At 32.0% G+C, this 27010-nt stretch overlaps 1 protein-coding gene across 9 annotated transcripts in view; it reads left to right on the top strand.

Moving 5' to 3' along the window:
* LOC105223294 (sodium/potassium-transporting ATPase subunit beta-2) overlaps positions 1–27010 on the top strand; it is a 104504-nt gene that overhangs the window by 50649 nt on the left and 26845 nt on the right. For 5 of the 9 annotated variants that reach the window (XM_049446637.1, XM_049446621.1, XM_049446643.1 and 2 more), the window contains exons 3-8: positions 11498–11638; positions 14842–14961; positions 16206–16217; positions 16620–16786; positions 16861–16971; positions 17579–17744. In XM_049446637.1, the coding sequence (XP_049302594.1) occupies positions 11498–11638; positions 14842–14961; positions 16206–16217; positions 16620–16786; positions 16861–16971; positions 17579–17744 (717 nt within the window). The remainder of the gene's footprint in view (positions 1–11497; positions 11639–14841; positions 14962–16205; positions 16218–16619; positions 16787–16860; positions 16972–17578; positions 17745–27010) is intronic. The other 4 variants (XM_049446648.1, XM_049446657.1, XM_049446654.1 and 1 more) reach the window with 1 other exon arrangement.

The raw sequence follows: 27010 nt of genomic DNA, 5'->3' as shown, positions 1-27010 counted from the left end.
CATGTATATAGGAAATCAAGCCAAATCAATAATGTTTATTGAAGTTTTAGTGCTTCTTCTTACAGGATATATTAATTTTCCGACGAAACTCCTTCTGGACAACGTTTGACCTCTTTAACTGAAGAAAGTATTAAAAAAGTGAAGGATATGTGCTTGAAAATCGTCAGAAAAATGTTAGAGAGATGACAAGGGTCCACATCTCTTGCGAGTCTATTCGAATGATTTTGGTAGATATTTTGGGTATGAAACGCGTTCTTGCTCGACTCATCCTGATAAAGCTGAATTTTTTTCAAAAATAAAAATGTTTTCTTGTTACATGCTAGTTCGTGGGAACTCCGATACCACATTCATAGAGAGCATTATGACTGCCGATGATACATTGGCTTATGCGTTAGAGTTGCAAACAAGTCAACAATCCGCTGAAGGAGCTGAAGGCCATCCGACAAATACTATAATACTGTGAGGATTACTTTGGAGGCGACAAAATAAATGTTATTAAATAACTTTATTTTCAATTTCCTGGAACTTTTTGATTTAGTCAGGCTTGTCCGTCCATCTGTATATACGCGAATTGTCGCTCAGTTTGTGAGATATCGATCAGAAATTCTGCAGACTTCCTTTTTCCCGAAAAAGCTGCTCCTGTTTGGATTTGTCATACAAATTAAATGCACAAAATCATCTTCTTGTATGGAACTTTTGTATTTAAGAAATTTTCTTCATGAAATTTGACATAGATTATTACCCAAAACACAGCTATAATCTCTGAGCAAATGGTTCCGATCGGATTAATATAGCATATAGCTTTCATACAAACTGACCGATCAAAATCAATATAAAGACCTTTCGTTACCTTTTTATGCTTAAAAAATTCACCTGTAGTTGATATTACATATAGCGTTGATGCAGCTGAAGTTAACGTATTTTCTTTTAAAACTGAAATTGCTTACATATGTACTTATTTACATACTTATAAGAAAATTCTCGAAGGATTTATTCAAACATTACTAATATATAGATATATTTACACACAAATATACGCGTGTATTTAGCCAGTAGCAATAGTTTTCTTCACCTCTAACCTGTGCGCTCTGTTACCTGCGGCAACGCTTTCATTAAATTGCAAAACTAAAACACAGAGGAGACAAAAACATAAAAAGCGAGTAGAGCAGTGAAGCAACAAACAGTCTTATCATATACATACAATTTGCGTAAATATATATAAAACTTGCCTGCGTTTTCCTCATACTGTACGCTGACTTGTCCTTGTGCTAACGCAGCTATGAACACAAGCAAGGAATATACACACCTGCGTACTTGATATTTATGTGGCAACTTGCCTATCCAACAGCTGCCTTGCTACTTTAACTTTTCCCATTTTATTTTCTTGCGCTCACCATTGTTGCCAGGTTGCAAATAAATTACACTTCACTCACTCGTAAATTACATAATCTAATTTGACATTTTTGCTACTCTTCTACAAATTTTTCACGTTCTCTGGGTTGCTAATATTCACAGCGTGTATATATGTATTTGTTCTTACACAATTTCTTTTGTTACCAAATATATGCGATTTTTACACTTTCATGTTGTTGCTATTTTCTGCGATTTGCAACTTTTGTATTTTTCTTTTGACTGCTCAACCTTGGTGTAGCAAAAGTGCAATATGGTTATATATATACATATGTATATATACACTCTGTGTATAATATAAGTACATATTGTTCAAATGTATTTCTGTACTGCTAGTTCACCTATAGAAAACTGTGAAACGATAAAAAATGCAGAACTGGGGCGATTTCGCAAACTTCGTGCCACTTTGTAACAGCCTAAAAGTATACTACATTTAAGATACAATTTCAATGATTGAAAGAAAATACATAAGCTAAAAATAAACTTTATAAATATAAAATAAAATAAAACAAGAAAAAATGTTAACTAACATATGTATAAGGTATTTTACCTTTCACAGATGAATTTTTTATAGCATAAAAAGATCTTTATCGTGATATTGAATGGTCGTTTGTATGGCAGCTATAAGGATCGGATTTGAACAATACCATATATTCAAAGATTATAGCGTTGTCTTGGACAATAATCTGTGACAAATTTCGAGAAGATATCTTGTCATATAAAAATTTTCCATACAAAGCCTTGGTTTTGTATGACAGCTATATGTGCTCCGATCTGAACAATGTGTTCCGAGGTTGTCGTTACCTATGGTTCATGCCAAATTTCGAAAAAATATCTCGTCAAATGAAAAAAGTGTTCTATACATGCATTTGACTTCAATTATTCATTTTCTGAGGCAGACATATGCTATAATGAACCGATCTGAAGTATATCTTTGTAGATTACACGATTGTCTTAGACAATACTCTATGCCAAATTCTTGAAAATATTTCGTCAAATGAAAAAGCGAAACCTTCAGTTTGTGTGGACGTGGGCAAAATATAGACTTTTTAATTATAAATGCGCAAAACCCCATTCGTAGAAATATTTTTTTAGGTTTGTGTGACTGTCAGTGACAGCCGTGTAAATTTTCAATCAATATTGTGCTGCAGCACCGTATGCGCCCAATTTACCTCAGTGGGGCCTCTGGCTATCCAACAAGCTCAAATGACGGCTTAAAATTATGAACAAAGTCTTACTATTTTTTGCCCATATAAACTAAGAGACTACTTCACGTACTATATACAGGCATGTTGACGGACCTAGATAAGTCGCCTCAGCATGTCGCACCGATCGTTTATATAAATCCATTTTTTATATATTACAAGATCTGCAACATTACTTTCATTGTGCCACAAACTTCGTGGCAAACTTAGTATACCCGTGATATATGTATTAACGTAAAAACCTAAAACCTCAAAAATGATCACTAAAATATTTTGTTCGACTAAAAATCTAAACCCAAAAGATAATAACAAAAATAGCAGCCGACTGAATTATGTCACTTTATTTAGAAAAAAAGCAATGTTCTTCGATAATAATCACAAGATAACAAGTATTTTAAGGTAAATTAATGGATATTTTTTCAAATCCAACCAATAAAGTGCTTGGAAAATATCATTACCAATAAAATTAAATGTTTTTTAATAAATTTTATAATTAGTTAATGGCTTGACTTAACGTGAATGGGATCTTGGTTATTTCTTATCAGTCAACTACTCATTTTATACATATGTTACGTATCCGCCCTGGCAAATATTATTTTTATTTAGCAGACGTTTAAAGATTTTCAAAGCTTTGTGAATTATTTTTGTCTTAAATTTTATTCTCTGCTACATATTTTTAGATTTTTCTTTCAATTAATTTCATTTTTAAAATAATATCAAACATTGGCTAAATATATTTTTAATATAACGTTTCCCACTCATCTCTTTATTATCGATTGAAATCATCCATTGTTAATCACTTTCATTTTATATTTCAACGCCAACGTTAGCTTTTCGCAAAAAACTGAAAATCATATAATCAAGGCTGCCTGATTAAATTGCTCTTGCTATTGAATGAATATACAAGCTATTTAATTAAAACGTGCTTAATAACATAAAGCCGTAATCTACAAGCGTTCGTGTGTGTGTAATGTATGTATTTGTATTGCAGTAAAAATTATATGCGTATTTCTTTATAAAGTGAAGTGATATCAGGTGAGAGGAATATATTCGAACTTTGATGATAAAAATAATAGATTGAATTAAATTAGTTTTTGACTACAATATTTTACAGTAACTCGCTTATTTGGTATCAAAAATTTTTTAATTTAACTAATTAAAAATTAATTTAATTTTGAAATTAAAATTTATTTAATTAAATTAATTAATTAAATTAAAAAAAAAATTAAGTTTGCTCTTAGTTCAATTTTGAAATAAAAATTAATTATATTTTCGAAATTTATTTTCTTTATTATACTACATCAACTTTCGCTTTATTGGTTTTTACGAGAAAACTTTTTTTAAAATTATAAAAAATTTATGAAAATTAAAAAAATCAAAAATAAAATTAAAATTAAATAAAGAAAAATTAAAACAACTAATTAAATGAAGTTAATTTTTACAATCACCAATAAAAATATCAGAAGAAAAATAAAAAATAAGAAATTAATTAGACACAATTAAAATAATTTTATATAATCGTAATTTTTTTATCAGAAATGTATGAGAATAAAATGAAAAAATTAAAAACAAATTGAAGAAAAGTGAAAAAAATTAATTAAAACAGTTAATTTGTAATTTTTAGAATTACCAATACACAAACATATGACAATGAAAAGCAGAAAGTAGAAATTAATTTAATAACATTAAAAATTAATTATTTTATCTTTAAATAATTAAATTAAATAGTTTTTATTTTAAAATATATAATTAGTTTAAATATTAAATTAAATTAAATTAAATTAATTGTTAATTCTCTTTAACAAATTTTTTATTTGTTTTCATTCTTATAAATTTTTGTTAAATTTAAAATTCAAAAAAGTGAAAGTTGACATAAGAAAATAACGTTGTCCCAGCTATTATTATCAAAATAATCTACTACTTTTTCTTACATTTGTATATAAAGAATATTCCGTTGCAAACAGTATATTTTCCTCCACTGCGCTGATCCATGCTTGCAACTATTTTACCATATCTTTTGTGTTATCGTTTTTTGCCTTTGTAGAAAGCGAAAGCAAACCATAAATATGAAAATGTTTTCACTCAGCTTCGCAGCTATCACATTCGCTTGCCAACGCTGAAAAGCTGCATCAGCACAACATTTAATATGCAAATGTAGACTTATACATACATTACGCCACCAACACCAACAATGTTCTTAACGGCATATTACGCTCATGTGTTACTCAGCGAAGTCTATGCAACTTTTACATTTTGCGTACATTCACATAAGTGCACTCAACGGTGTCCACATAGAGTATGAAATGCAAGAAAGAAAGTGAAAAAATCATAAAAGTCTCGGTGGAAAAATAGCGAAAAAGCTCTCTGTGTGGCTTCTTTATTACTATGCTCATATGCACTTATTCCTCTGCGGTTATCAGTTACTTAAGTTAATACTTATAAGTGCGTGTGCCGCTAAAATAATGGAGTGTAGTGAAATATTATACGGTTAAGTTATGTATGCTAAAGATATGAAGAACTGTTAAAGTAGTAGAACTTAAACTCAACAGTTTGTGCACAATTGAATGTTTTTGTATGAAACGAGGAGTTCCTCTGTTAAAATAAATTTTTTGTTATTAAACATAAAAAAGTCTCAAATAAATTGATTATTTTTTGTTTGAAATAGAATAAATTTATCTAGAAAAGCAATTTTAATTCTCGAAACTCTTAAACGAGTATAGTTATATTAATATCAATAGGAGACCACGAAACATAAGTAACACATTTGGCTCTTCCGCCTCCATTGTGCGGAATTTTTGTTTGCAATTATATGAGCGAAGTTTCCAAATATAAAAATGTTCACCATAATTGACATATAAATATACATTATTATATATTTTCTAAAAAATAAAAATGTTCAACCACAAGCTTCCATATACATGTATTGTTCTCACATCAAAATGAAGCAGTTGGTTTAATATCTTCTCCAATAAAGACTTTTCTACTTTTTATCTATTAAAAAGTGTAGCATATATGTTTCTTATTAGCTTTATAAATCAGTTTAAGTGCACCTCTAGTGTAGAAATAGAGAAAATGCAGATTAATAGTTGACGTTCGTTACTCATACGCACTGGTGTCCCTACATACATATACATCTATATATGTTGATTTTTGCTACCTTCGTGGAAGTTGAAGTTTCAAATTTTTCCACGAAAATGTGCAAAATATAAATATAAACGTTTGAGAGCAAAATAAATGCAATATGTGTTTTAGTTGTAAATTTTTACGTAAAAATTTAGGTAAAAAATAAGGGCGATTACTAAATAAAAGTTTAAATAGAGAATCATATCCGGGTTTTTATACCAATATAAGTATAAGAAATATAAATTGGGGTTGTCTACCCACCATATGCTTACACTTCCTTAAAAGCGCATATAACTTTTTCAAACGTCTAACCATACATCAGCTAGTTCCGACTTTTAGCTTAATTTAATCGAAACGAAATCTTTAATTAACTGCTACATGCTTGCAGTTTGCTTCTACTTCTGATGAAGTTTTGCAGAAAACTTTTCTGTAGAAAGGTGTGGCATACACATGCATATGTAGTACGCACTTACATATTTATGTCATCTTCCTCACCAACCACCTATTCCAAAACAATTTCAACTCTGAGTTGTTTGGTACTCAACATCTTTCTTATTTGTTTTTCCGCAAGTTCATTTATCTACCCTCCGCTGGCAAATTCTACAAATTCTCTATTTATTTTTTTCATTTTAAATATTTTTTTACAATTTTCGTTGCGTGTCTTATCTACGAGGATCCAAACAATTTCTTCGTTCTTTCTCTTTTGCATTACAAAGTGACAGCAGCTAGTTTTTAACTATTTCATCGACATATTTCGAAGCATTTTGTTGCAGCAGCTTAAAAGTAGTTTGTTTGGCATGTTTGCATTTAAGTTTTTCCATTTTGTAATGAGTGAGTAGTAAATAATTACTTCTGGGTCTAGATTGCGAAATAAAAAGTCAGCAACTTTACTTTGTAAATATTTTAATTTATTTTTTTTTTCAAAAATTAGATATTTACCATACATATAATTGCAAAGAGAAATTAACTAAATTAAGGGAGTATTGAAAAGGTTTTCTGAGAGAAATTTTAATTGACTAAATAAGTAACGTTCAGAAAAAATTAATAAAAATAAAGAAATGTTAATTAACTAAATGAAAGAGCTATGAGAATACATTTTAATTTCTAAAAGAAGCATTAGTTTGTTAAATTAAGAAGATATGAGAAAGGATTCAAGTTTCTGAGAGAAATACTAACTGATTTCTGTGAGAAATATTAATTAACTATTTAACGAAATTTGTAAAAAAGTTAAATTTTGGAGCGTCTGAGAGATTTATTAATGGACTATATTAAGACGCCATGAAAAAATATTTAAATTTATGTAGGAAATATTAATTGACTAAGTTAAGGAGCTTTTGGAAAAGATATACATAATTTCTGGAGAAATAATAGTTGACTAAATTAAATTAGAAATGTAAGGAAAGGATTTAAGCTTCTAAGAGATTCATTAAGTGACTAAATTAAGGCAATTGAGAAATATTTAAAATTTTGAAAGAGATATGAACTAGTTAAATTAAGGAGCTCTTAGAAAGACCTTCAATTTTTAAAAGATACATTAATTGACTAAATTAAGTAGCTATAATAAGTGATTTAAATTTCTAAGAAAAATCTTTATTGAATGAATTAAGGAAAAGGACTTAAATTTCCGACTCTTCAATATCTGATTTAGCAAAAGTGTATCCTTAAAATGGCTTAGATTATATTTCTAAAATTCTAGCACATAGTAAGTGACAAATTTCTAAGAAAAATCTTTATTGAATAAATTAAGGCTATTGAAAAGGACTTAAATTTCCGACTCTTCAAAATCTGATTTAGCAAAAAGTGTATCCTTAAAACTAGAACTACGTGCTTTCAGTGCCAACTAGCGAAAATACCGCAACACAACCTAATATACTTGAGTCTGAAACAACGTTGAAAATCTTTTAAAGCTTAAAGGCACTATAATTCGACAACAGATGGAACGACTTACTGGAAATATATTACAAAGAAACAGAATTTTTCCAATTTAACATTTCTTAAAGACTACTAAGCTTTTTACTAGTTTATTCAAAAAAGTACTAATTCCAGAACTAACTTAAGAAATTTTCTTTGTTCTATATAGAGAATCTCACATAAAACATTAAGCTTACCTACAGAAATTCAATATCTTCAATCCTTTTATTTATTTTGCACATGCAGTTTTAACGGAATTTGTCATTGCTAATCTAAAAATAACCCAAATAACCGCAAAAAAGTTTAGAAAACTCACTACGCCGAACAAACAAGAAAATTCCATCAGCCCAAACCATAATAGAATTATAACCAGCTATGCTAGTTCTCAACTAGAGGCAGCTAAGCGGGGAAGACTTTGGTTGTAGAGTAGCATTGTTGGCGCACTCAACATTTTCAAATCAATAAATTTTAAAATTAGTATAGCACAAACTAATTGCTAGCACTTTGGTTGGCTTGTCGTTGCCAAGCAATTTTTCCTCCATTACTGACGGTAAAATAAAGGCATGCATGTGCAGCAGGAATGTATGCATGCCAAACAATGGCTAACTTTCAATTGCTGTGGGGGAAAATGGAAAAATGGAATTTAAAAGAAAATTAAATGTGCTGTAAATGAGTGTGTAATTGTGTGCATATATATACATTTACAAATACATATGCATATATTAATGTGTAAGCCAATAGTATACTTGTTTGTTAGTGCGCTTTAAGCTACTTTAATTACTTGAAAAATTGGAAAGTAAAACTATTTGTTCTAACGGATGCCAGCAATCGGAGATACGAAGTAAACAAAGTGTAATTTGAAATGTGTATCTAACAAATGATTTGTATATTTCATAAATTATCTGAAAGAAATGTGTTGGGAAAGTTGTTACGCAATTCGAAACTACAAGCTTTACTCTACCTTTTTTCTCTCACAAATCTTAGTAAGTTTCTTTTGCCTAAAAAGAAAGGAAGTAACTTATTTATTAACCACCTCCAATAAATACCTCTGATTCTAGATCTAGGTTAGACCTGAGTAACCCGACGGTACAGATAAATCTTCATACTGCAGGGAATCTTCTCTGTTAATTCTGGTCTGTGACCTTAAGTGATCTCATTTTAGACTAGAGTTGTCAAATTAGAAGAATCTCTTGACTGACCTACTTATACCGCAATTCGGTTTTTATGTGAAATTGCTAGTTTCAGTTCTGGAAATGCTTAGCTGAGGATTTTCATTAACTCACATCTCAGTCTGGAATATATTCAAATAAAAGCATTGCTATTACGTTTAAATTTTGAAATCAACAACAGTATAATATCATATATGTATATTCAAAACCATTATTTTTCGAACAACAAAAGAGAGAGGAAGAGGTTGAACAGAGAGGTAGAGAGAGGGCGTGACACGATTGCGAGTCGGCACCAAGATAAATTTATGTTTATTGTAGTAATTTTGTATATTGGTTTCTCAGTGTACGGAGCCAAGCTGAGTCAGTTATAATTTTGTTAGAAAAGGGTGTTCCTTTAACTTTTTATTGAGCATCTCTGCACCAACAACATTTTTCCCCAACCTTAGCCGAATTTTTCACACGGATCGATCAATGAAAGTTGTGAAGTAATGGTGAGCTCCAATATTGTTGTTATTGTTGTAACGGTTATCTAGTTCACGTTAAAATATTTAGTAAGGTCAGATAGGTCATCCAACGGTAGGCCCAGGAAACGTGCTGTTGCACTGATCCAATGGGGTCGAAACATTGGGAAAGGGGTGTCATATGTATAGGGTTAGCTGGGCCTGCAAAGCGATAGTTGGAGTCATGCGGAGACTTGTTGCATATATTTGGTATGTCGGGGTCGATTCTGGATAAGTAGGAGTTTAACCAGCTACAGTATCCACATTGAAGCTGCGCAAGTTCACTCTCGATATTCGCGGCAACTCGAGTAAAGGGTGATGGTTTGATTTCATATGTGTCATTCCACTGTGAAAGAGCATGTCTGAAGTTAGTTCCGTCCTTATATCGTTGACGTAGTTGAGGAAGGAAATCTTGATATTTATAGGAGGCGGTTCCGCTTCAAGCAGCGGACGCGTAGACTGATATCTAACTTACTTCTAAGAGGATCAATAAAATAGAAGTATATCACAAATATGTAACAATGGTTTCAAGACATAAGATCTGAAAATTGGTAAGTTTTTTAGCAGATCTTATTTGAGTATTTTCAATAAAAACTCTTCACGTGTCTGTAAGTATACAATTTTATAAACTGTATACGAATACTTGATACAATAATAAAAAAGGAAACTTAACAGACGACACATATGTATTTATCGATCTCTTTCCAAATCCACTTAAATTCATATTTCATACGCTCCTATTTATAACCTCGAAATCGCGGTACAAGAAGAAACAACAGTTGCTTGCCTTTCGTTGGCTTGTCAATTAAAATGCAAATTCGCAGTGCCTACAAACCTACACCTGAACGAAAATAATTATTATGCACAAATCGGCATAGCAACCCTGAAAAGGCATTATAAATACAAACAGCTGCCGCCACTTAAGCCAACGCAGCAATATTTGCTATGGCTTTACTTTGCTTCGGAAAACCGCGTACGCGGCTGTAAGTGGCTGCTGAAATGCCAACAACAAAATTTTCAAATATCAATTTAGAAACAGTAGAAAAGGAAAGGATAGAAATATGAAGGTAGGCAGAGAGAAGAGGGCGCGAGTGGAGCGTGCGTGTATTGCTGCGGTGGCGCTACCACAATTGACAGAAGTGAATCTGATTAGTATCAGCTGGTTGGATATTAAAAATTCACCCATGTATTTGATGTATATTTAATCGTGTCGCAGGGTGTGTGCGATGTTTTTTTGAAGATAGTTTAACTGAAATCAATGAGGAAGGTGATTTTTAATAAATCAAATATTAATTAAAATTCATCAATGGTACGGATTGATATTTTATTCAATATATTTGCATTGAATACAACAAATATTTCCTGGAGTAATGTCACTGTTTGGTCGTCCAAATCCATTCTAAAAAAAATTATCTCGAAAGTGCTAAATTTTATGGAGAAATAAGCTTGACTTCAGAATTGTCTAGTCCGTCCGAAAACTTAAATGTTTAGATTATCTTGTACATTTATCATCAGAAGCATTCGATTGCTTTTTTTTGACAATCTGGAACAAGAATAACCGAGCGTTCGAATGGTTAATGATACAGTGGTTTTTAATACTACTCTTCATTAATGAATACCAGTTCTCTACTGAAAACTTTTGTATTACGAAAACACTCTACAAAATTGAGAAGATGTGATTATTGTTCCTTGGTTATGACGGAAAAGTCGCTAAAACGGTCCGATGTATATTAAGCGAATAAAATTTGCAAGTAGAAAATTTTTGGTATTTACCTTTGCTAGAATATAAGTATCCAAGTTCACAACCATATTCAACTACAACCAGCTGAATTCCTACGTTTTCACTGTGTCCGTAGATGAGGTGGTATAAATATACGAAGTTTTCAATCTCTATTCATAAATAATTAATATTCTTGTTGATAGATCTTTTGCATGAGACGCTAAGACTAAGATGCTTAAGATATGTAAAAGTGCTGCAAAAGTAGTTTTACTCAAAATTTTAGCCAAGAAATTGTAACTGGAAATATATATCAAAAATTTCTAATTTCCAGCAGAAGTTTTTAACATACTTTGTAATTTATATAAAAGGTTTTGAAAACCAACTACTTTTAGAACAAATGTTTTACAACTCTAAAATGTTTACTAATAACCTATTTGCTTTTGCTTCTTTTCTTTGCAGCAAAAATTTTATTTTTCTACATTATTTTTTATGCGGCGTTAACTGGATTCTTCGCTGCCATGTTGGCTGTGTTTTATCAAACACTTCAAGTGGATAAGCCCAAGTGGACATTGGGCGATGGAATGATTGGTTCGAATCCAGGTAAGTTAAGCACATTTGGGTAATTATTTGTTTCCAAAAATGTTGAAAAGGGTGGAAGTATTTGTATTTAAGGTAACGGCAATGATGTTGTAGAAGAAATTTTAGGTGCCGAAAGTTGTAAGCACGTGGTTATTATGATTTAAGTGTCAGATGAAAATGGTGTATTTCAAAGGTCAGAAAGAATTAGTCAGCCTTTAGGATGTCTGCGCTTGAAGCAAATTGTAACAGACACTGCGGCCCCACTATCGATACCTCCTGCGGTGTACCGTGAGGACCCCAGATGCTTAGAGGGTAGTTTTGCCAATTGGAAAAAGTGTACAAGAGATGTTTCATAGCTTCCCTGGTGCCCTGTTCTAGACATTTACTGCAGTTTCTCGATCTGTTAGCCCCATCCAGCGGGGGTGTGTCGCCACCAGACCAGTGACCAGTTAGTATTCTCATCTTGTACCTACAATCTTTTCTATCGGGTGCCAATACGAATTTCGACTTTTGCAATTTTGCACTCAAGTGGCTCGTTCCATCGGGTTTTGATTTTCTTTGCCATGCTTCTGTTAAGATCGTCGTATGGACAATGTTGACTACGTTTTCGGATGTTAGTCGTACACCATTCTTGGCAATCTCGTCCACAATTTCATTAACGTCGTTGCCTTTGTTGCCTGACCAGCAGAAGTGAAGTTGCTTACATCAGGCAACACTTTCCACAGCTGCCCTGCTTCCAAAGACACTTCTGGCAGGTATGCGACTCGGTTTTACGGTCTTGATTGCTGTTTGGCTGTCTACGTAGATGTTGACTCGGGATTTGGATGAAGATGCTTTAGAGGCCATCCCCGCAGCTTTCATAATAGCAGAGTCCTCAGCTTGAAATATACTGCAGTGGACAGGCAACTTCAAAGATTACCTTGTGTCTAACTGTGGACAGTATATTCCAGCACCAACTCCATCGTCCATTTTTAAGCTACTTAGCTTGCATAATTTTGCGCAAGGTATCATTTCCTATGTTTACTTTGAACCTTCTTTCCCAGTTGAAAAGTGGGGTCATGTTAACGGTGTTTTTCTAACCACCATCACCCACCGAGGTTCCATATATAAATTCTCCTGCAGCCTGTAGTCGTATAATAGTATAACAATTAATATTGACAATGCTATTATATCAAAGATTCTAGAGTTGAATCTTCATATCACCAATGCATATGCAAGTGAAGTGTAATGTTTACGGCCAGACGGCTATAAATTTTAGGCCATTGAACTCAGGCCCGACGTCCCTGCGAGCATAATATGATACTCCACCTCGTTACTATACTAAATTTAACTGCGTTTTGTTATTCAAGGATACATCTGGATACCAAGTTATTTAGGAATTGAATGAAATGAAAAGGAAGATAGCTACGCTCGCTCGAGGTAGCCAGGAACATAATTCCCTCAGACTTTCCTAGACCATTTTACTCCTTCAAGAGTTGATTGAAGCAATGGATACTAAAGAAATATATCAAGTCTTGAAACAATAACAAGACAGGGCAACTAAGCTACATTGTGGGGTCATCATAGGATACATGTCTCTACGATCTCTTTTCAGAAAATTAGTAAACAGGAATCGTTAGAATGCACACACATACTCGTATATTAGAACTAGAGTATGCGCGAAGGATGATGAGAATATAATGTTGCTGTTCTTTGTGAATGCCCAGCGTTCATTCGATTGAGACGGGATATTTATCATGGCTCTCAATTGTTCCTACTTTAAAGACATTGGACAGCTCTGGAGGAAAAATATCTTTTTTTTACCAAATCCATTGAGTTGCTGGATAAGGCTTAATTGGTTAACGCTTGGGAGTATAATGGACCTCATGAAAACTTAAACGCGACCGCCTGCGATCTAGCGCTTCTGCATTTTTCTGTTTTTAATCAATCAACCAACCAAGATACATTCAATAAGCAAGTGACAATTAATGAATTGATGAAAAATGATGCGAAAAGCTGTCCTAGTCCCATAGCAAAACTTGCCTTTTTTTAATACAAATACATACATATATATTATTTGTCAACTTAAGTTGACTATATATGTGCCATAAGAAATATTATATATACAGTAAATAAATATACATATAAGAAACGGTTTTTAGCTGCTTTCAAATTCTTGTGGTGATAGCGTGAACACTTCAAAAATTATGCGCGGTCAGGCGTACAATTTCCATATTTATAGCCTTGCGGTCGTGTCTGTTCTCCCAAATAGTGTATGTGTGTATATGCATAGAATTTCTAAATGTATTTTAATTCAATTTTCTTTATTCCACAACAACGCTAAATGGGAAAATAAATAAATAATTTTAGATACTCGTGGCGCCACCAAAATTTGCACGCGCAAATAGCTTGGGATCAGCATGGCGTATGATTAACTACATGAGCAGTCGCATGCGAGCGTGTGCTCTTTTCTATTTTATTGCCAGCAATTTTGGTTAGTCGTTTTATTTTTTGTTGTTATAATGACGTGGGTGTGTATACATATTGAATTTTTATTAGGTTCTTCAAAATAAACCACTGATGTTGGTGATGTGCGAACACTGTGCAAGGGAGCGTTCTTCTAATAAGTAACTTTAATTGTAGGGTTGGAAATAAATTTATGTGCTTGCTGAAAATTTATAGCTATTTTGGAATGGATTTTGTTTTAATCATTTACTAAAATTGTGGCTTATAATTTATATGTTGCCGTCAATAGTGATTAAATGTGGGTAGTACTTTTCGTACGCTGTGTATATGTGGGGTGGGGCGTATGAGCAACTAGCTGAATGTTTAGCATGTTTGATTAAAGCGGAATTTTAAAAATTAAAACTAATTATATGAAAAACCTACTCATTAAATATTAAATACTTCTTGAATAATTTCCAAAAATCAAGCTGAACTTTCTAAAATATTTTCAGAATATTGATAATTTGATAAATGGTTGAACTAAAGAGGGTTCAATTTAATTTATCCTAGGAGGCAACTTTTTTCCCAAAATTATCTAAAATAAACATTTTCAAGACATTACGGTTGACGGTTTTATACCAATTTTGTATTGCTTGATAAATTGGTGAGATATATTGTCGAAATGAAGAGAGTTGAGTACAGTACTCATGCCAAATGAATATAACCGAAATAGTTGTATTTTAAGGAGCACTGTTATGTTTCTACAAAATTTACAAATTGTGTACTTTCTTTCTTTTTAGGTCTTGGCTTTCGACCAATGCCCCCAGAGGCAAATGTAGAGAGCACTTTAATCTGGTACGAGAAATCGAGACCCGAAAATTACAAATACTGGGTCGATGAAACTGCATCATTCCTTCAATGTAAGTATAAAGCCAAATTATCATAAATGTGTTTATTTAAAATTTATCAGTGATATTTCATTGTTCTGTGTGCAATATTTGTAATAAATGTGTTAGTCAGTCTATGTTTTATGATTACATTAAGTGTTTTGGCATTTTATAAAGGATAATTCAGTTATTAGAATTTGAATTTACCACTTTTGTTTAAAAGAATTTTTGAATTTAAGTCTTCCCGAATGCACCGAAAAGATTTTTCAGAACCTTACATATGAGGGTAAAATTTTATAAATTTTTCAATAGGTGGCAACTCTATTACGAAATGTTACTTTAAAACTTTAAGAAGTGCATTTTTAAACGTGTCCATTGTGATACTTTGCGTATCTTAATTTTTTTGTTAGGTGGCAATTCTATTTCAAAATTGAACCAAATCGAAGGTTTTTAGTTTATATTCATTAGTAGCGTTTGAGCCTTAAATTTCTTACTATAGTCGTAGTTACACTTTATTTTTCTTAAATTTTTTTCTTAGGTGGCAACTCTATTTCACAATTGGTCCCAATCCAAGAGTTTTAAAATATATTCGGGCTTTCCAATTAGCACAAATTTAGTAATATTTTCAATTAAATTATTTTTAAAAAAGAAAATGTGGCAACTCTATACCAAACAATTTATGCACTAAAATACTTTCTTTCTATTAGAGTTTTACTTTTTAAATGTTTACTGAAGCCGCTGTAACATTTTGCTTATTTAAAATCTTTTCTTTAAATGGCAACTCTATTTAAAAATCAACCCAAATCGATGATTTTCAGAAAGTTTTCGGAAATATTAGGCTTAAACGCGTTCTAATTAACACCATTTTTGTATTATCAGTTATACTATTTTAGTACTTATTTACATAGGGTGGCAACTTTAACTCTCAAATGTCTGCAAAAATTTATGGATTACAGATTTCTCCAATATTTGCTTTCTATTATTCATTATTATTTGGTGAACTTTAACCTCGTAAGAGGTATTTGAGAACTTTTTTGCTCACAGAAATGAGAGAATTGCCTACAATTTGTAACTGAAATTCAAAGGAATGTGTTACTAAAGCACCAAACAATTATATCAGTAAAACTAAAATATAAATATTACTAAAAAAGGGAATTAGGTTTAAATTCGACGCTTATCAATTTATATTTAGATCATTTAAAAATTTTGGTTACTCAAAAAATTTTTATTTTTAATTACACATGTTAACTCAATGCTGAAATTGGCATTATTTCTAGCTGTGCCTAAGAGTAAGTGTGAATAGTAGATGAACTCAAAATGAAAAAAAATCTGTAAATGCTAGTACTTGCTGTAGCAGGGACTAGAATTTCAGCTGTACGTTAAATTTGCTAAAAAAAATATATAAAAAAGAAAGGTTTGCTAATATATACATCTGTATATACATATATTTAAGTATATATAGTTTATTGCTATAAAGTAATATAAAAAGTCGCTGTAAAATAATATAAAACTCCACTTGCCTTGAAATGCTAAAAATTTAGTCTTAAGTATTTTTATTCTTTACAGCCATAAATTATCGCTTGAATAAGTAGCTTACTTTTAATGCTTTACTAAAATGCTTTCTTCCTACATCCTCATGCATTACTTCATAATTATTTATTGTTTACAAATATTATTTGAACCACATACAGCCTATGAAAATCTACCAAAGCAGAATCAAGTGAATTGTTCATTCGAAAACCCACCACCAGAGGGTAAAGTTTGCGCTTTTGATGCCAACGCTTTTGCTCCATGCACAAAGGAGAACAACTTCGGCTATCATCAGGCCAGACCATGCATATTCCTGAAGTTGAATAAGGTAGAAGAGATTTTTGATTCAAACTGAAAAGAAAATATTTATAAAAACATTTTCTTTGCACTTTTTATATACAGATTTACAACTGGGAACCAACTATCTACAACGACTCAAAACATCTACCAGTTGATATGCCTGTCGAACTGCAGAACCATATTAAAGAGAAGGAAAGCTTGCGACCAAATCAGGTGAGTGCGAAAAGAAATAAAATTTCTTTGAAAAAAATATTGTTTAAACGGAAAAAATTGGTATTTTTTCTTTGTAAGCGAGTGCCAAAAGTTCACTCGTTAAAATAATGAAATGTCTATTTAGCAAGATCATAAGTTCGGCTGTTTTCTGCGTTTGGCGTAATTGGTTAATTCGAAAAAGTGCGTAACTTTTTATAAGCGAATAAGAACACTCGGTAAAATGAAATAGGCAGTTGGATAACTCGAAAAGAATATTGATACTTTTTTCTTATAAACATTAAAAGAACACTTCTTGGTTTAAGCGAGTTCAATGGAGAAATAAGCGTCTCCGCGTATAAAATTGAAGATGTTTTAAATAACCAGAGCCAAAAGCTCTCAAAACATTAATACTAATAAGGAAATTGGAACATACATTTGACTTCTGAGATGTTGTCAGTGTTTTCAGTGGAAATTTCTCTTGGGTTAAGTGTTCTTTTGCTGCTTATGTATAAAAATGTGTTAAGACCTCAATATATATATTTATGACTCCAACTTATATGTATAATATAAACATTTTTTATAACACTATTTTATTAACCACTTACTTTTACTAATTTCCATTTTACAGACCAGCGTCGTTTGGATCTCCTGCGAAGGTGAAAACCCTGCCGATGTGGAAAATATTAAAGCACGCGATTACTATCCACGCATGGGTTTCCCCGGCTATTATTTCCCATTCAAAAATATCGAAGGTTACGTACAGCCAATTGTTGCCGTACAATTTACCGTTGAAAGTAAGTGACAATTTCCAATATACAAACATGCTTATTAATATTTAATTACCAGCGAAACTATGAAAAAAAAAATTAAAAAAAAACGAAAAAAAAAAAACAGTTTGAATGTCAATCTAGCCGAAAGTTTCAATTTTTTTCAAAGAAAACCATAAAATATTAAAGCAGACCAACCCACTGCAGCGCTCACAAAAATTATTACCTATTTGCATAGAAATAACATGAATTTCGACAGAAAACAGACAGAAAAAAGGGTAAATTTGCTATTTTTAGAAACGTTCAAAAAGTGTTGCCCATCAAACTGACAAACGGTGCGGAAAATCCGCCGTAAAAGCAGCTGCTATTGTTACACGTGCCACGAGATTGCCATCACTGAATGAAGTTACCGTGACAACGTAATTGACAGCTGTCACACTAGTGACATTTTCGGTACATTTTAATGTGTCATTGTATATTTATGGACGTTTTGACACTGAAAAATATTGAAAAAAAGAAAATATAATACTATTTTTCGAAATTCTCTCTTACGGACTCACTTTTTTCCAAAATGGCAATTATTTATATAATTAATTATTTTTAGGTATTTACATACTATATATTTAAGTATTTCAATGGTAGTTTTTAGAAAGCTGCATTGTATTTTAACGAAAAATGCACTTAAAATAGACGAAATCTATTATTTAGAAACATGTGAGCCTAAAAATAGGCAATGCTTGTGTGCCATTAATAGTTTTTTCTAACTAAGAGACATGTGTTAAGTGTAATTTATCTGCTCCTGACTTTGAAGGCTCTATGAAAATATATTTTATTGCTGCCTTATATTACAAGTATGAACTTACTATAGAAACTGTTTCATAAACTTGATATTGATTAAAGCATACAATTAGGCGTCATAGACAAATATGTGATTATAAGCACGCAATTTAAGATTAAATTGCAATGCTAAAAGTCTTTACAATGTTTTTGGACTACTTGATAACTTTTGGATAATAATGAATAGCATTCTTTCCAGCCAAATAATATAAGCTAATATTTGATTAATACGAAAAATATTTGAAACATACTTTTTCCTGATATGCTTAAATTTGAATCATATTTCTATTTCCCATAAAATATATTACGAAATCTGTTATGCTACTCATACCACGCACACAGCTGCCTCTCTGGCGTCACAATCGCTGCCAACCCTTACCAAAACCACTGCCTAAACATTTATGTATGCTATCCTAAAATAAACGACACGCAAGTTGTAGAGACGTTCATTTGCGTTTATTCACGACATCGCCCTCGTTCTGTGATTTGCTATTACATTTCGGGCAATTCTATGCGATATGTGTGTACTAATTTTGTGGCAATGCTTGCTGCACTGCTTGTAGAAATTTTTGAAAAAAAAAAAATATTATTTATGTTATGAGATTGGGTTTCTTGGTTTATGCTCTTCATTCGAGGATATAAGTTGACATAAATTTTTACAGCGCAATATGTATGTTTAATACCAATAATATGGCAAGAGTGCATAGAAAATTATACTTTAGACTGTATAGAAGATTTTATGATACACATTAAGCATATTTATTAAAACCTGCACTTTCATGCTAGATATTATGACATTTGTTTTCATCGTTTCTTATTAACATTTTTTGACGGTTGTATAAAAAATATTGGGTAGTCGAAAAAGTCTTTTCGTATTTTTCAAAAGCTATCAATGCAGTCGTATATCTCCTGTGCTAGCAATCACATTGCATCATACCATAAAGTGTTGGAAATGAGAGATTTTATGGTTCTTTTAAAAATTAAATTCGGGGAAGTTTGAAAAAAAGTTATAGCTGTTCAAAAGTGAGTGAAAATAATGAAGAAGCTCGCTATATTTTGAATTTTTTTTTATAAAAAAGAAAAGAATGCCACGCAAGCCAACAATGAAATTGGTGAAGTTTACGGAGACAATGCTGTATCAGTTCATGTAGCACAACAATGGTTCACTCGCTTCTATTCTCGAAATTTCGATTTACACTGATAGAATATTGTTTCTAGCGGTAAAATGGCAAAAAGTGGTCGACCAAAATGATATATGTACATTTGTTTATTTTTTTATCGACTACCCAATATGTACTAGGATTTGAAGTGAAATATTAAAAAAAAAGAAGAAGTTTCATTCAAATTAAATATGTTCCAAGAACATTTTTATAATTTCAAAAATTTAGTTGCATAGTTTTTTTTTATTGCTAATGTTATCAAAATTATAAAATCTTTCACTTATTGGTTCAAGAGTTGACTGCATGAATATGGTGAGCTTATACTTGATTAGAATTTTTTTGTTTCAGTAACAAGGCGCAATTACTTTCCGATAACTTTTATCTGATTTTAAGAGTTTAAAAATAAGATATTCACTAACTTTATTAAAGCTTTTGGCCTCGTAAAGAAATAATGTGTTTTTGAATGAAAATGTGACATTTTTCTTCGAGATGATTTCCACTACGTACATAGGTTTCAAAATATGAGTTTGTTTCCATCCTGACCTACACATTGAAATGAAATATTATTTCAGCGAGCAACTTTTTGAGCATAAGAAAAAGTCGTTGACGACCAAAATTTGGCAAATTCCGTGGGTGGGAATCATAGCATAATTCCTTCAATTTATCGCTCGTATCGCAAACTGAATTAGTGAATGGTATAAGTTATGCATTCCTTTGAGATGTCAATGGTGTTAACTCGTTCAACTAATTTTACGGTAACCTGTCACAATTTCACAAATATTGCGAATACTAATTTCTATGGTTGCTGAGGTAAAAGATTCTTATTCTTTAAACCAATTCTTATTTACTCAAATTGACATTCAAAAATTTGCTCGGTAACATATTTTTATATCTTCTTCGCGTCCTTTTAACTTTCCTAACTTTCTTAGGAAAGTTTACTACTTTGATTCAATATCTAAATTGTTAGTTGAGCTATAAACATAATCTCACGACCTTTCTTAAAAATAGTTTTCATTTAGAAAATTTCTCGTAAAATATATTTTAATCAATTATGTATTCTGGTAATTTTAAGTATAATGAGCACTCTTATATAATCCGAACACATACTTGTAGCTTCTACTGGCATCCGGTTAATACCAGGCGGTCGCCGATAGGGCACTTCCTTTATGATTCTAATGCATAGCTTTAAGCTCTTAAAAAGCTTATTATAACATTTCTTAGCTCTTCTACATTGCTTTTTTTGTTGCAAAACAACAAATTGTGAGAGTAAGTCTAAGAAGAAAAAACTAATTTTTTTTAATAATACAAAAAAAAAAAAATAAATAACAGTTGTTACATACTAACCTCGTTTATTCAAACTTGAATGATCCAACCCTAATACACTTTTAATTTGTTACTGCTACAGATTTATTTGTGCGTAAAACACAAATGCTGACTAATTACACTTTTTACTTTTAATTATGTATTAATTGTACTTTTTATTACGCACGAAAGGCTCTAATAATCCATTGTATAATATAAGTCGGTACTTGGGTGTGCAAGCGAAAAAAGCAAAAAAAAAATTCATTAAAAATTATAAAAATTCATAAAAATATTTCAATTGGAAAGGAAACCCCCGGCAATTAAATAAAGCGCTGCGTTGTGCTGTTTGTTTCTAGGTTTATCCAGCTTGCGCCAGTTGTTATGTAATAAGCTTCAGTAATACACATACAAAATGGTATGTAACTCTCCATACGAGTATTTTACATATACATATATTTCATATGTATACTACAGTTACGTGCACAAGCGGTTATAACAACGGTAACAGTTCGGCATTCAGCGTCAAAGTGGATCAAGCATTTCTGAGCCATTAAACGAGTTTATTTTAATTTCTCTACCGTTCGTGTGCATATTTAGTCGGTTCCGTTGTTTCGTCGACTCATCCATAAGCTCTTTCACTCCAGTTCTTTGGCTTGTAAATGACACCGTCCTCACCAAATGTTCGACGTATGCAAATGTGCCAACACTCAGGCATTCAAAAGTTGTAACCAACCAAGTCAACGGTACTTATTGTAATTGTGACTTCGTTTCATTTCCGCTTTGTGTTTGTGTAAACGTTGCTTTGCATTGCAAACTATTGGTGCAAAACGTAAAAAGAGATATGCAAATTTTTGCTGAAGTAGCACAGACTGTACTCAATGCAAAAGCGAAAAAACGCAAACGAAAATTATTGTAAATAAAGTAAGGAAGGGATAAGTTTGGTTATAACCGAATATTTTATACTTTTGCAACTTGCATGGATTAAAGTCGGGGTAAAACCTTCAGATACATATGGTTTGTTCCGATTAAACGTGTTTGCAATACACAGACATACTACTGTAAGGAAAGGATCGTCTCTAATTTTCAATTATATATTAATTTTGGTTTAATGGAATTTTGTGGGCGTGGCAGTGTCCGATTGAGCCCATTTACGAACTCGTCCTGACTTTTTTACCAGGAAAAAATTAGACACAGTTTCCCCAGATATCTTAGTTTTTACCCAAATTATCGCTTGGACAGACGGACAGACAGACAAGGCAGTCGGGTCTACTTAACCGGAATACCAGAATATTCTTTTTTATCCGGTCAAGGACTGTCAAATCGGCAGTATTCTAGAGCTACAGTAATAACTACTACTACTATTAAAACGGACGGATGGATAGACATACAGTAACTAGGACCATATATCTAACACGATTATTTTGAGGTGATACAAACACTCGTTAGGTGAACAAAACTATTATACCATGTAGCAACATGTTGAAATTTATATAGAACGCGGATGTCTGCGAAATAGTAGAGAAAAATTGTGATGCACAAAGGGAGAAAAATAATAATTTGCTATCACAAGCATGCATAGCGCTAATAGACTGTCCTGCGGGTTTACCCGGCAGCGAACAGCTTTGGCTGTCGACACTATGCTTTTGTCGAAGAAGGAGACACATGGAAGGAATAAAAAATATACGCCAACACATGATGAACTGCTTCGAGTAGAAGCCAATATTAAGCACATATTTCAAATATTTTTTAATAATAAAGTCTCTCCTTTACATAAGGAAAATATTTACAAGTGAAGCCATATCTGGATACCCAAAATTTCATTTAACATTTCCCATGAATTTATTGTTTCATTGGAACAAATTTTCACACATATTTATTAAAAAATACGATATTAGTCTTTTCAAGGCCTTGACGTTGCTTTCTCAAAAGCGAAAATAAAATAATTGTTAGTAAACTTTTTAACAGCTATTCATTAACCAACATTTAAATATTTCATCAGTGGCTTTGAAATTTTGCTGGATCAATATCTCGACAACATCTTCGAAAGGGTGAAAAAAACTGATTTCGATTACAACTTTTTACAAAGAGTTGGTACAGACACAACTAATTACATATTTCTACTTACAATAATTTTCTTCTTTATGTGAACTCTGGAACTAATCTTTACTTTTCTCCGATTGAAGTAATGAAATCGGACTATCAAACTCGCACACAAAATTGCATTTCTTCATATTAAAGGTGTAATCACTTAATACAAGTAGATGCTAATGAAAACAAAAAAAAAATATCTTCATAATGCCATTCTCATAGTAACGCTCGACGCTTTTGGCAAAAGCTGGAACAATCGATATTAACAAGTTTCTATTGAGATGACTTTTTCATCACTAAATAAAGCAAGAATAGGTAGTAATCACTTGATGACAAGTCCGGACTATATGGTGGATGCAAAGGATTTTCTAACAAACCTGCCGAAGATCCACTATCGGTGTGTGTGTGGTCTGGAGTTGTTCGGATGGAACACAATTCCCATCTTGTTGACCAAAGCTAACCACTGCAGTCCAATTTTTGACAGTACAAGTTCAGATTAAGAGTTTGGCCAAAGGAGGAGATCAGCTCATAGTAGATGATTCCCTGCCATTCATATCAAATACATAGTAAACCTTCCTGACTGTTAACCTGACTTGGCCACCGTTTCTGAGAACGAGCTCAAACCGTGGAATCAAATTTAGAAACCCCATTCAAACGTACAATTATTTAGAATGAGTAAACTTCTCCAATATCAACCGCTTATCTCCATATCCCTTATTGTAGTAGAGAAGTTGAATTGATGGCAACATCTGTTAAGGTTATTCTGAGAATACACGATAGGAGAATTATACGAAAGGATTACGAATATTTACTTATTAATAAATCAAATATTACATTATTATAAATGGAATATTGTCCGGCAGGAGCTTCCAACTCGAAATCAAAGTAAAAGTTCAAAGTAAATGTTAATGCAGAGAAATTAAGTCTGAAAATATGAAAAGTGGTATAAGCTGGTGATAAAAAAGAAATATTGAGCCAGCTTTGTATGCGCGCTACTTAGCGAAAAAAGTTCGAGTTTGTAGATGGGCGTAATCGAACCACTGCCATGCCCACAAAACGCCATTAACCGAAAACTTATAGTGCCTGTAATTTGGCACAGAGGATCCTAAAAAATATTCACCCTCTAATAAGTTTAATGTATATATCACTTAAACCACTAAAGCTACAAAAAAAAATTACCTAGCACATGTCTTATAAGAACTTCTACCGACAGTGAAATCGGAGGATAACCCCGCTCACTCTCTATATGACGGTACTGTAAAAAACTACTAAAGGCCCGACAAATCAATAACTAAGACGCCAGAGATACTAAATTTTACCCGCGAGATGGTATAATACTACTTTAACGGAGTCGGGGTAAAAATTGGACGAAGAGGGTGGCATCGCCCATTTTTAGGTGAAAACACATATCTCGAGACCCGCCTGACCGATTTCTCTCAAATTTGGTATGTAATACAGTTATCAGAGGAATGATCACATACCAAACTTCCCATATAAGACAATTTTAAATTACATCTGACTCTTTCTATTCCAGTGTACAAATCAGGGAGCAGTTAAAGTTACGGGAGAAAACATTGAAGGAATAATGCCTTTAGAGTATGCCACCTTATGGCCAACAAAAACTGTTCAAGCCCCTAGGTATTGGATAAGTGGACCCAGTGCTTACACTTGACTCTTTACCGCAAATATCGGTTAATGTGTAAGATATATAGTTGAAATTCAGAGAGACTCCTTTATTAATAGTATTATACCTATGTGCCACAAATGAGTTGAATTGGGTCAATACTTCCTTTACCTAATATAAAATTTTTGAACTTTATGCGGCACATTTCGGCCAGTATGTGAGTTATCTTAATAAAAACGAGAGAGCGTGTTTTACTTATAGCAGTTCATATCTGTGCTTAGATTGAATAAAATCGGATGAAAAATCGCTCTAGACCCCATATAACTAGGAAGCCTTATGTATGTTATGATTCCTGTAAGTTGCCAGAGTATAAAATATTCAGTTTCAGCCGAACTTAGCTCTTGCTTATTGTTTATATTTATTACTCCTCCACTTATTATTGAATTTCCTCAACCGTGTATACATTTATGTGTGCTACCGCATAAATTCCACCTATTATTATTTTAAATCGTTACTTTTACAATTGGTGTACTTTACCAAGTGTTTGTGTGTCTTTATTGTGTTTATTTTTGCGAACTACAGCAAGTAGCAAGTTTGCAATAAGGGCAGCATGTCACGTTGTGTCATCACCAACGCACTCAATTGCTTACTGTACCTGGTTATGTGTTATATAATGAACTTTTCATTGGTTATGATGGTAGCATTGTTGTTATTATACTTATTTACATGGGTAGTCAAGAATATGGTGTGTAAAATATATGTTTGCACAAGAGTTGTGTTTGAAAATTCTTTATGCTGGTAACAGCTTACTTATTATGTATATACGTACATATGACTGTAAAGCTATTTAAGGAAATAGTTCATGGTATTTACATGAGAACTAGTGCCAGTTGTGCAGTTCGTAATTATAGGTATTATAATAGCATTGGAAAAGGAGAGATATGCAAAAGACTTAAAAATATTTATTCTTCAATTTTTATGAAATTGGTTGAACAAATTGAAAAATCGTTAGGGCTATATACCTAATTGGATGACCGTTGGCATCAGGCGTATTCTTGGAAACTTCAAGAGAGTGATCCCCACGATGATTTGTGAAGTATATTTTGCTGTAATTTTATTTGAATTTTGTTTTTGAAATGAGTATATTAATTGATATTTTTAGAGAACCCAGACAGCTTACATGGTACAAAAGTTGTCTATTTGATTTCGTTTATTTTTTTTTTTTATGAAGAAATTTGTATTTCCCTACCATACAATATTTCATAATCCTCTGAGCTTATAATAGCGGCAAAGCTCTATTTATTCTATAAATCTTTTATTTTAATTAAAGCCTTAATTTTGTTTAATAATAAATTAGATATTATACTTTTTAGCAAGTATTTCACGATAGAGCTATTAATAGTAGTAAAACCTTATCTAAAATCTGTAAAGCAAAACTTGATAGCAATAAATGACCCGATTAATGAGTTATCTGCACTTCTTGTAGCGAATTCAACTTGTAATCTATGTTCTTGCTTTCATATGTATGTAAATATTTTGACAGAGACTAACGTCTTTCAAAATAGCGAATCGGTGATGCCTAATATTACTCGCTGACTTACGTTCGATTCTTCAATGCTAATTTTGTTCAAAGGCATGGAGTACAAACCGAATCTATTCTCGGATTTCGAAAAATGTAATGAATGTTTCGTGTTAATATTGAACGGTAACGGTTTTTCAGAAAACATAAACAAAAAAATATATATATTTTTTTTAAATAAAGTAATATTAAAATAATAAGAAAATGAGATAACAAAATCATAATCTTTTCTTTTAGAAATATAAGATATTTTTCTTTCTCTTGAAAATTTTAAGGGAAAATTTATTCGTCATTTACTATAATTCGAGAAATTTATCAGTTTTTAAAGAGCGGAAGTTTTCCAACGATTTTCTAGACTCAACCTAACACATTTTCCATATCCAAAATATATTTGGAAATTTTAAATAAAACGCAAAATATTTAATTATTCATCAATATTTATTTTATCGCCTTTAAGTAATCTCTACCAGATTTAACATACTCATGCCAACGATTTTTCTAGCCTTCGAAACACTTTTCATAAGCATCTGTTGCGATGGCCTTCAGCTCCTTCAGCGAAATCTCTTCGATCGACTTAAAACGTGTTCCACACAGCGGGAATTTCAGTTTGGGAAACATTTTTTCTTGCTCACGGAGCCAAATGTGGTGAATACGATGGTTGATCGATGGTATTCATTCAATTTTTGACTTTAAATTCGGTAAC

Source organism: Bactrocera dorsalis, chromosome 1, assembly GCF_023373825.1.
Source record: "Bactrocera dorsalis isolate Fly_Bdor chromosome 1, ASM2337382v1, whole genome shotgun sequence".
Lineage (NCBI taxonomy): Eukaryota > Metazoa > Arthropoda > Insecta > Diptera > Tephritidae > Bactrocera > Bactrocera dorsalis.
This window is presented reverse-complemented; position numbering and strand designations above follow the sequence as displayed.